The sequence below is a fragment of the Bombina bombina genome, chromosome 1, assembly GCF_027579735.1.
Source record: "Bombina bombina isolate aBomBom1 chromosome 1, aBomBom1.pri, whole genome shotgun sequence".
Taxonomy (NCBI): Eukaryota; Metazoa; Chordata; class Amphibia; order Anura; family Bombinatoridae; genus Bombina; species Bombina bombina.
The window spans coordinates 1,240,040,830-1,240,052,863 of record NC_069499.1 but is presented as its reverse complement, the minus strand read 5'-3'; the positions used below and the strand labels follow the sequence as shown (position 1 = coordinate 1,240,052,863).

At 37.4% G+C, this 12,034-nt stretch overlaps 1 protein-coding gene across 1 annotated transcript in view; it reads left to right on the top strand.

Moving 5' to 3' along the window:
* Nucleotides 1-12,034, top strand: part of LOC128647972 (polycystic kidney disease protein 1-like 2) — a 543,684-nt gene that overhangs the window by 98,744 nt on the left and 432,906 nt on the right. The window contains exons 11-13 of the mRNA XM_053700651.1: nt 1,100-1,307; nt 5,144-5,261; nt 8,497-8,641. Of these exons, the coding sequence (XP_053556626.1) occupies nt 1,100-1,307; nt 5,144-5,261; nt 8,497-8,641 (471 nt within the window). The remainder of the gene's footprint in view (nt 1-1,099; nt 1,308-5,143; nt 5,262-8,496; nt 8,642-12,034) is intronic.

Sequence of the window (12,034 nt, the reverse complement as noted above, 5' to 3'; positions counted from 1 at the left end):
CTTAGAAGCCCGAAATAGCTTTTTTGTTTACTTGTTAGTGTCAACAAATTAGGCAGTAATGAGGATAATGACAGAGTAACAGGATGGATATGCAAACCAATCAGTGTTTTATTGAGTACATAGCTTCTGATATTGAGTATCTTACACAGAAAGTGGTCAGGATGAAATAGGAAATAGGACAGTGAAACCCTGTATAATCTCAACAAAATCTGTCTAAACAACATCTGCAAGGTATCAAGTTTCCCAGGTCTTAAAGAGACCCCCCCCCAAAAAAAAAGAAAAAATGTGACATTAAAGGGACAGTCTACTCCAATTTTGTTATTATTTAAAAAGATAGATAACGTCTTTACTACCCATTCCCCAGCTTTGCACAACCAACATTGTTATATGAATATACGTTATAACCTTTAAACATCTACATTTTTACCTGTTACTAAGCCTCTGCAAACCGTCTTTATCTCAGGGCATTTTTGTGACTTTTTACAGCAAGACACTGCTCAGTCATGTGTGCCATATAGATAACATTGTGCTCACTACTGTGGAGTTATTAATGAGTCTGCATTATTTGTCTTAAATGCAAGTCTGTTAATAGAACTGAGATAAGGGGGCAGTCTGAGAAGGCTTTGATACAAGGTAATCACAGATATTAATATTATTGTGATGGTTATGCAAAACTGGGTATTTACTAATTATCTTTTAAAACAATAAAAAGTAGACTGTCCCTTTAAAACAAGTTGGAAATCTACATACCAAATTTAAGGAGAAATGATAAATGCAGAGAACAGCATTATATTTTTTTTAATGGATTTTCATTCTTCCATAGAGAGAGACATGTCTAACTACAGTATTTTACTAAATCTTACCTTTCATTACTTTCTTCAGCGAGTGCTAATTTTCTGCAAAATGTGACTTTTGTTCCTCATATAGTGACGGTGTACAGTTTAGTAATGGCAGTTTGATAACTGCCTGCTCTGCCTGAATCATGAAAGTTTACTTTTGACTTTAGTGTCCCTTTAAGTGATTCAAGTTAATCAGGTATCTTGTTACTTGCTAATGGTATTGGATGACAGTGACATTACCTCTTCTTATTTTGTCATAGGATCTTGTTGGCCTGGTTGGACCCAATGTGTGCAACAGAACCTAATCAATACAAATTTGACAAAAGTTGAAATTCCAGCTAAATGCCTCCCCCCTCCTAACTCTGCCATTACTGTACAAGCTGATGTGAGGCTTAGTGACGGGCATCTGGTGCAAGATGAGACATGTATATATGTGACTGCCAAGAATCAGCTCTATCCCAAAATCAGGTTTGACAATTCTAGACATCAGTTTCTCAAAAAAAATCTATCTATTTATCTATCTATCTATCTATCTATCTATCTATCTATCTATCTATCTATCTATCTATCTATCTATCTATCTATCTATCTATCTATCTTGAAATTTCCACTAGCCACAGACGGAAATTTTTTTTGGTATTTTTCCTCTCTTTAACATTGAGTGGACAAGTAACTTTTAACCCCTGACTAGTAAAGTATTGCATATCTTAAAAGACCATTAAATACAATAGAATTGCCTAATCAAAAATGTGTAAAAAAAAATCCATGCAATAGCACTTTAAATTTTAAATGGGCAAAAGATTTATTTCTAACAAATTTAAAAATATCCTTTAATTTTCCGCCGCCACCCCCCCCGTATCATGTGACAGCCATCAGCCAATCATAGACTCATGTACACTGTAAACTCGGTAGGAGCTGGTGCCGCATGAAATCTGCATATTAAAAAATTTGCCCAATTTGATAGAAGTTAATTGACTTTTGTGTCTCTTTAACAATGTATACCCTATCAAACCCCATGAAAACCTGTGAATACAATCCATGCATGAGTGCTGTAGCCAGCTGGGTTATCATATAAACAAGTTCTATAAAAGTACACATACATGTTATACACAGTAACCCAGAGATTCATTGTTATATACTCATATAAACAAATTGTAAACAAGAGTTATTTGTAGATTAGTATTTATTTATACCTGGTAAGATAGGTATTAAACATTCATCTGGTAAATCTCTCTCTCTCTGAACTGGTTGGTGTCCTATTACATATTTTCATGACTAGTGCTAAATATTAAGATCACCTTTGCTTGAGCATAATTTGCTACTCTAGAGGTGGTAGTGCCCAAATTTAATCTATGCCATCATCATCTATGCCACCTTCAACGTGCTTTAACCAGTTTTAGTTCATTCAAGTGTATATACATATACAGAGAGAGAGAATACAAATTATGGTCAACTCCTGTGCACCTCATCCTAATATCTGTGTAATAGCCCTTTGGGTGAGTATTTTTTTATAACAAAAAATAAATATATATATATATACGTCTGTGTCTAAATACTATAGTATGTCTTCTTTACATGAAAGATTTTATGAGGAAGATTGAAATTTTGTTGGTGTAAATCCCCATCTTGGGGTCGATCCGATAAAAATCGTCGCCTGCAAAAGTTGGCGACGCCAATATTTGCGCGGGTTTGGTATCCTATATACGGCGTAACCTAGAAGTTACGCGCGTATATTTCTGCCGTCGCCCGTAGTTTTTTGGGCCATAGGCAGGTATACCAAACCCGCACAGTTTGGTATCCAATACACAGCGTAAGGACTTACGTGGGGAAAATGGAGAAATCTTACTCCATTTTCACCTCGCCACAAAAAGCAGCCGTAAGAAGCCTTACGCTGACTATTGGAGCGCCGTAACTCCCTAAACTGGCTGCTAAAATAAACCTAACACCTAACGCATGCGCAATGTCTATCTCCCTGTCAACCGCGATCTGCTAAAATAAACCTAACACCTAACGCATGAACCAATCAGCCAATCGGATTGAACTTGAATCTGATTGGCTGATTCATTCAGCCAATCAGATTTTTCTACCTTAATTCCGATTGGCTGATAGAATCCTATCAGCCAATCGGAATTCGGCGGACGCCATCTTGGATGACGTCATTTAAAGGAACCTCATTCGTCGTGAAGTCGTCGTGCCGGAAGGATGCTCCGCAGCGGAGGAGCGAAGTAAGAAGATTGAAGATGCCGATTTGCTTGAAGACGTCGCCGATGGAAGAAGACTCTCTGCCGCTTGCTTCAAGACATCGCCCGGATGGATGAAGACTTCACTGCCGCTTGCTAGAACACATCGCCTGGATCGGTTCGGCCCGGCTGGGTGAATACAAGGTAGGGAGATCTTCAGGGGGGTAGTGTTAGGTTTATTTAAGGGGGGTTTGGGTTTGATTAGGGGTATGTGGGTGGTGGGTTGTAATGTTGGGGGGTGGTATTGTGTTTTTTTTTGCAGGCAAAAGAGCAGTTTTCTTTGGGGCATGCCCCCACAAAAGGCCCTTTTAAGGGCTGGTAAGGTAAAAGAGCTTTGAACTTTTTTTAATTTAGAATAGGGTAGGGAATTTTTTTATTTTGGGGGGCTTTATTATTTTATTAGGGGGCTTAGAATAGGTGTAATTAGCTTAAAAATCTTGTAATCTTTTTTTTATTTTTTGTAATTTAGTGTTTGTTTTTTTGTAATTTAGTTTAGTTTATTTAATTGTATTTTTAGATAGATATTTGTAGTTTATTTAATTTATTGATAGTGTAGGTGTATTTGTAACTTAGGTTAGGATTTATTTTACAGGTAATTGGGTAATTATTTTAACTAGGTAGCTATTAAATAGTTAATAACTATTTAATAGCTATTATACCTAGTTAAAATAATTAACAATTTACCTGTAAAATAAATATAAACCCTAACATAGCTATAATGTAAATATTAATTATATTGTAGCTATCTTAGAGTTTATTTTATAGGTAAGTATTTAGATTTAAATAGGAATATTTGAATTAATAATATTAATATTAGATTTATTTTAATAAGAGTTTAGTTAGGATGTTAAAGTTAGATAGGGGTTATTATACTTTATATATATATATATATATATATATATATATATATATATATATATATATATATATATATATATATATATATATATATATATATATATTATAATAACGATATTAACTATATTAACCCTAATATAATTAGGGTTAATATAGTTAATATATATAATATAATAACTATATTAACTATATTAACCCTAATATAATTAGGGTTAATATAGTTAATATAGCTGGCGGCGGTTTAGGGGGATTAGATTAGGGGTTAATACATTTATTATAGGTGGCCGCGGTGTAGGGGGATGTAGATTGTAGGCAAAAGAGCAGTTTACTTTGTGACAAAGCCCCGCCAAAAGCCCTTTTAAGGGCTGGCAAAAGAGCTGTTACTTTGGGGCATGCCCCGCAAAAAGCCCTTTTAAGGGCTGGCAAAAGAGCTGTTACTTTGGGGCAATGCCACGCAAAAAGCCCTTTTCAGGGCTATTTGTAGGGTTAGACTTAGGTTTAGTGGTAGGGATAGTTTAGTATTTTAGGGGTTGAATAATTTAATATAGATGGCGGCGGGGTAGGGGGATTAGATTAGGGGTTAATAATTTTAAAATAGATAGCGGCGGGGTAGGGGCTCACTTTAGGGGGTAGGTAAGGTAGATGGCGGCGGTGTTAGGGGCTCACTTTAGGGGGTTATAGATTTAATATAGCTGGCGCCGGTTTAGGGGTTAATAACTTTATTAGGTAGCGGCGGTTAAGGGGTTAATACATATTTTATTGTTAGGCTAGTGAGGGGGGATAGCGGATAGAGGGTTAGACGTGTCGGGCTATGTTAGGGAGGCGTGTTAGACTTGTCGGGCTATGTTAGGGAGGCGTGTTAGACAGTGGGGGTGATTTAGACTTTAGTCAGGTTTTGTAGGCGCCGGCAGTTTCTAACGTGCCGCATGTCACTGGCGACGCCAGAAATTTGTACTTGCGCAGATTTCTGGACATCGCTGGTTTGTCAGACTTACGGCACGTTAGCATCTGACGGCGCCATATATGGGATAGCTCGAGTTGCGAGCTGAAACTGCGGGCGACGCGGGTTCCCTCGCTTGCGCCGCAAACTACGATCTATATCGGATCGCGTTCCAAGTTTTTACAGATAAGTGAGTTATTTTGTTTCTCTCTGGAAAGTTTTTTTGCTATTTTATGTACTGACATTACAATCTATTTTTATTTCAGCTGTAAGACAAACTGTAAACAAAGTAACCTGGATGAGGACTTGGTACTCAGTGCTACGTGTAACAACTGTGATGGTGTTAAATACAAATGGTATCTCGATACTAACTTTCCAGTGAAGGTAAGTAGTATTAGGTGGGTGATAACATTTACACTGCATCTTACAAACCTAACTGAACAGTACATTTTGTAATTTATTGAGGCAAAAAAATTCTTCTCCTTTGATTTTTTCCCAGTTATTCATTTTACCTGCTGGCATGTATTAAACTGTTTACACTTGGCTCCTTTACAAACGTTTTGGCATTTTAAATAGCTGTTTTTGCCTGTGACATCCCCACCTGTCCTGAATATTTCAATACTTTATTATTTTCTATATAAAAGATATATAACTATAGCCAGAAATTACACTTCCAATAAAGGGGTAGGAAGGAAAAATAATAAAAGGTTAATTGTTCTCTCTTAGGCCCTGATGACAATAAACATAACTATGAACCTCTACACCCCCAATACCCCACCACATTATCCTCCTAACCTACTTAACCCCTACACACCACCACAACCCCACTGCATTATCCCCCTAACCTACTTAATTCCTACTCCGCCAATACCCCATCGCATTATCCCCCAACCTAAATTATAAAAAAGCCCTATACTAAATGTTATTAAATATATCTATTCTAACACCAAAGTAAGCCCCCCCCAGAAAAAAAGTCTATCTTAAAACAATACTCATTGACCTAAAGTGAATAAGCTCTTTTGTATCATAAAAAATACCTATTCTAAAAAAAAACTGAGCTAAAAAAAAACCTATCCTAAAAAAAGATTGTCCTGATAAGGGCATTTGGAAAGACAGTACCCTTAAATGGGCAGTAAAGTCATAATTAGACATTCATGATCTAGACAGAGCATACAATGTTAAACAACTTTCCAATTTACCTCTATTATTTAATTTGCTTCCTTCTCATGTTATTCTTTGACAAAAAGGTTTATCTAGGTAAGCTCAGGAGCAGCCAAGAACCTAGGTTCTATCTGCTGATTGGTGGCTGCATAAATATACCATTTGTCAATGGCTCACCCATGTGCTCAGTTAGAAACCAGTAGTGCATTCCTTTTCCTTCAACAAATGATACCAAGAGAATTACGCAAATTTGATAATAGAAGTAAACTGGAAAGTTGTTTAAAATTGTATGTTCTTCCCAAATCATGAAACAAATTTTGGGGTATAATGCCCCTTTAAGAAAAGAAAAAAAACTATCCTAAATAACATAATTTTAAAAAAACAACCTCTATCCTATTCTAAAAAACCCCTAATACAAGAATAAAAAACCCTATCATAAAAAAACACCCAACCAAAAAAAGCCTAACGCTAAACCCCAAAGAAGGTACTCACCCAACTTGAATCCAGCTCCTAGGTGGGCAGCTATTCCTATTCTATCTTCAGCCATGGCAGTGCTCCGCTGGGGATGTCCTCTTGAAAACTATTGGTCTTCAGTCATCTTCTGATCTTCTCGTCTTCCGTGCCTGATGTCTTCTTTATGTGGTCACCGCTGCACACTGAAGTTTGAATGTGAGGTACTTACTTATATAAGGGTGCCCTTGCATTTCTATTTGTTGATTTTTGAATTCTTAGTCCAATAAGCCAATAGAATGAAAGTTTTTTCTATTGGCTGATTGGACTAAGAATTAATTAATCAGCCAATAGAAATGCACAGACACCCCTAAATAAGGGGGAACCTTGCATTCAAACTGCATTGTGTAGCGGTGACCACATGAAGAGGACATCGGATTACGGAAGATCAGAAGATCAGAAGATGGATGAAGACCGGTAGGGTGGAAGAGGACATCCACAGCAGAGTGCCCCCATAGCTGAAGATAGACTAGGAGTACCACCTTGGAGTAGTAGCTGCCCACCTAGGAGCCAGATTCAATTTGGGTGAGCACCATCTTTGGGTTTTTGTTTAAGGTGTTAGTAGGTTAGGGGTGTTTGCGATGGGGGTTGTTTAGGTGTTAATAGGTTAGGGGGTTGTGGCAGTTTAGGGGTTAATAGGTTAGGGATTGATTAGGTTAATAGGTTATGGCAGATAAGGGGTTAACAGTGTAGCAAGGTTAGGTTGCGCTAAGGGGTTGAGGACACATAAGGGGTTAATATTTAGAGTAGCATTACATTTATATACAATGTTTAAATGATATGCATTTTCTTGTATAATGCATATTAATTTAAGCATTGTATAGATTTTAAAAAAAAATTTGTGTGCTCTTTATAATATTAAAAAAAGATGTTTAAAATCAATACAATACTTAAAGTGATTGTAAAGTTTAAGGGATGAAAGCCCAGTATTTAAAATACTCTAATAAACAGGGGTACTTTAATTCCTTAAACTTTACAAACACGTTTTTTTTTTTTTTTTTTTTTTAAAACACCTTTTTGTTAAGGTAAACAGACCGCCGGTCCTCTGCTCGCATCTTAGACTGTATTTTGCAGATCAATAACGAATCTGGTTTCCTCCAATCGTTGCGTACCCCTATTGGCGTCCAGCTTGTGGGGCACGCAACAATTGGAGGAAGTCGGATTCGTCATCAATATGCAAAATACTGCCTGAGATGCGGGCAGATGATCGACTGTTTATTTACCATAACAAAAAGTTTTTTTTTTTTTAAAAAGCGTGCTTGTACAGTTTAGTGAATTAAAGTGCCACTTTTAAGAGTTTTTTTTAGATACTGGGCTTTAATTCCATATCCTTTACAATCACTTTAAATTAATATGCAATATGTATGAAAATGCATATCATTTAAACAATGGGTATAAATGTATCGACATTGGTCCTATAGCAATAAAAGGGAGTTGTTGTTTTTTAAACTTTATTAGCCAGTAGTGTGATATAATCCAAGGGCAGCCCTGCAGGTTAGATATAGGGCTTCAGCCATGTTTGTCTCGTCACCTTTTCCTAAGAAGGTAGTGAATTCCTATACCTTAGATACATTTAAAAATGGCTTAGGTAAATTTCTGGCTAGAAACCAAATTCATTGATATGATTGTTTGTGTAAAATTGGTCAGCTTTCTAATTGTTTAATGTAAATTCAATTGTCACCTTCTTACAATAAATCAGGAAGGGTCTGTGTTGGTTGAATTCAATGGACTTCTGTCTTCTTTCAACCTCACCAACTACTATGTTACTATGACTTCCATGTCCTTTTCAAACATCCTCACTGATTTCATTTAAAAACTGAATGTAAGATTGTGCCTTTAGCTGTCTAACACCAAGCACCCAGACTCTGGGACATCTTCTTGTGCAGGTTAAGATCAGAGCTTTTTATGTCTCATGTACATATTTATAAAACGTCTTCTTTATTCCCAGCCAATTCAACTTCCAGCAGCCTGCCAGTTCAAAGACTTCAGACAGTCTTCACTGATGTTGTTACACAGTGACTCTTCACTTCTCATACTGAATAACACCTTCCTAAAGAGCCAATCAGAAACATTTTTCAAAATAAAGCTCACAGGTATGAATTTAATTATCAGAATTTTAAACCCTGCCAGGAAAACATAAGTGCTATATGAAACTGTAATTAGCTGAAATAATGTTTATACAGCTGAGAGGACTGGGTCTAAAGCTGTCATAAAGATCCATAGCAAGGGATGAGGGCTATACTGGTGTGGGTTAGGGGGTATCAGTTCCTAATACTTTTTTTTTAATACAGGTAGAGAATCTCAGATTAAGAGCAAATTGACACAGGCTGGAAAGCTTTCTAAATTCTCCAAGGCCTAGTTACCTTCATTAAAATCTATGGATCTGTTTTATGTTAACACCTCTTTACAAACCGTAATGGAAGCTAGGCCCAATGTTTTAAAAATGTGCAGCTGTCCATAAAAGGGGACCATTACATACAGCCTGTCTCTCACAGGAGCCAAGTGCTTTATACATGTGCAGTGTATGTAATGTCTATTCTGGATAGTGGAACTTTCATTATGCTCTGGAGTGCCCTCTATCCAAAAAGGCTGAAGAGAATAGTACTTATGAGCACAACACTTTTAACATAATTCCTATAATGCACAATAATTAACAATTTAAGTAACATTCACTCACAAACTACTCTGGGGCAATATAATTTACTAAGCAATTTTGCTTATACATTTTACAATAAATTTGCTGTAAAAAGGATGTATATCAGGTATTGTTAGTAATAAACATCAACCAAAAAGCATATCATGCTCTCAAGATAAAATGGCAGTCTTAGAGTAAATAAAAAAGCTAAGCAGCCTTAACAGCAAGTTTGTTACACCTTTGCATAGCATCTATTCTGCATTTATATAGTTTATTGTGGTCTCACACTTTTTAATATTATTGCTGAAAATACAAAATGTAACATCAAAGATTACAAGAGAACCAAGGGCACTGCTTTTGAAACTCTCTCCCTTTTGCAACCTTATAAATCAAAAACACAAAACAATAAAAAAATACTTAGAATGTAAGTGTATCAAATTAATACTAGTGATAATACATGTGAAGTGACTGTGGCTGGGACAAAACACACACAAAAGGAGGAGTTAAAAGTGTGTGTGAAATGACAATTATGAAAAATTACAGTTCCAAAAGATAAATGCTGATAATGTGGTGAACAATTCTAAAAAATCATCAAAGAGAGTGACGCAATACGGCTACAAAATCCCAAAGTGATGGTGGTCCATGACCTTTAACAAATCCGTAATGGCGAAATGCGTCTGGACAATGGGGGGAAGGATTGGGAATACCTTTGCATTTTAAGGGGCTCACTTTAGCCCCTGATTAATTCACAAATCTATGGGCATAATAATATAATTTTTGGATAGGCTGCCTAGGCGGGTGGCACAGTGGTTTAGCATTAGATAGTCCTCTTACTACAAACATAGAGGACCTGCTTGATATACATTATACCATGTAGTTTCTGCTCATGTATTTTATACCCCACATAAATGTAATCTATCGTGAGAGATAAAAACACAGACAACAAACATGTTTCATGCCAAAAGTTACTGATCAGACATGCTGTTTTTAAGATAGCTTATTAATATACAGATATTTAAATTATTTGTTATTGATACTCTTAGGATCAACTTGCATTATTTTGTTTTGAGCTACCCATACCAATACTGTTTACAATTGATTTTTTCATTTATCATAGGGGTTATTTTGATCCCATGTTTTTAATGCATTTTTATCATTTTTTTAATGTCTTAAATAAATGTTAAGTTGTATCACTCTTTAGCCTTTAATCCTACAAACCAGAGTGCTATAAGTGTACCGCTTTAGCTTTTCTTTCCAATGGCATGGAGAGTCCACAAGTCCATTCAATTACTGTTGGGAAATTGACCTCCTGGCCACCAGGAGGAGGCAAAGAACACCCCAGCCAGAGCTTAAGTATCCTCCTACTACCCTTACTCCCCCAGTCATTCTTTGCCTCTGTAACTAGGAGGAGGTGAAGATGGTGCTCTGAAGAAATGTAATCCTTTTATGGGTAGCTTCCCTTTCAAGATAGGACTGGGGTTAATCCTGTGTCCATGTAAACCTCTTAGTAATAATATTGGTAGCTGTTAGATGCTGGAATGTCGCAGGGAACTTCTCTGTCCTCCTTCAAGCAATTTGTGCTAACACACGATCAGGCAACCAGTGTTACACTTCCACTGCTTTCCTTCTACTTCAGGTCCCTGTCAGATGTCTGAATGAACCTGGAGGTGCTGTGTCTGCCCCACAGCAGAAGATATAAGGTAAGCACCTTTCTTCTTTTCAAGGACCCATAAAGACTACTTGGAGTATACACAGTGGAGGCTCCTCCATTTGTGCACATTTGCACGTGAACCCCCAGCCAGATTGAGCAAAAAAAAAAAAAAAGAGCCAAAAAAAAATATTTGTTTAATAAAATATAATTTTTCAAATAGCCTCCTATGATCCTATCTGAAAAATTAATATTTTATTATTATCCCCAGCAACTGCCTAGTATACTGTCTGAAATTCTGTACTGTATTACTGTGTCTGTACATACTTTACTACTACTAGCCTAGGTCTAGGAGGCAGGAGGGAGGGAGCTAGGACCGGGCAGACAACAGAGCATAGCAGACAGTATTTGGCTCTGCCTGACAGCTGACGTCACTAGCTTCTCATCCCACTCCTCCTCTCCCGACCAGGCAGGCTGCTGTGCACACACCTAACCATCGCACGTGATGCTTCACTGTGCAGGCGTAGCTCCTCCCAGCCCAGCACTGCTCATAGAGCCTTAATCGCACAGGCTGAAGTGTGCGGTGTTGGGCTTCAGCCTGTGCTCTGCCTCCTCCCACTGCCTTAGCCAGCCTCACTGTGATACGCTGTTGCGTCCACGTGACGGCCCACAAGGCTCCTCCCCCTCAACGGCGTGAAAATCTCATTGAGGAGATAGCCGTTGAGCGGAGAGGAGCTCTGTAAAACAAGGTGTGTTCTCTTGTTTTCTTTATCCTAATTGCTGCTGCTGTTGCTAACCCATATAGTAATTTCATGTTTAATCCTGAATTAACTCTTCATACACATTGTGACAGCAAGGTCCCTTATATGTACCAGCCACTGGCAATAAAAATGTGCTTTGGTTTTGGAATGTGCAGTTCTTAGCAGATATTTATCCTCCACTGTATGTGGGAATATCTAAGCAGTTATTTTATTTGTGTAGTCGGTTATTTATTAGCTCAAGAGCAGCAGAGGTTGTCCGTGTCTCAGCCAACATCCCAGGGCAGGCAGTAGTAGAAGTAGTACTGTGTGAAGAATTATTACACTGATACTGAATGAGGTAAGAGAGGGCTGTAAATAATGTGTGCTGCCATGCAGGACAGGACATAAAGGCTCCCAGCAGAACTCATCATGCTTTTTTAACCCTTATGCTCCTGTTAGAAAT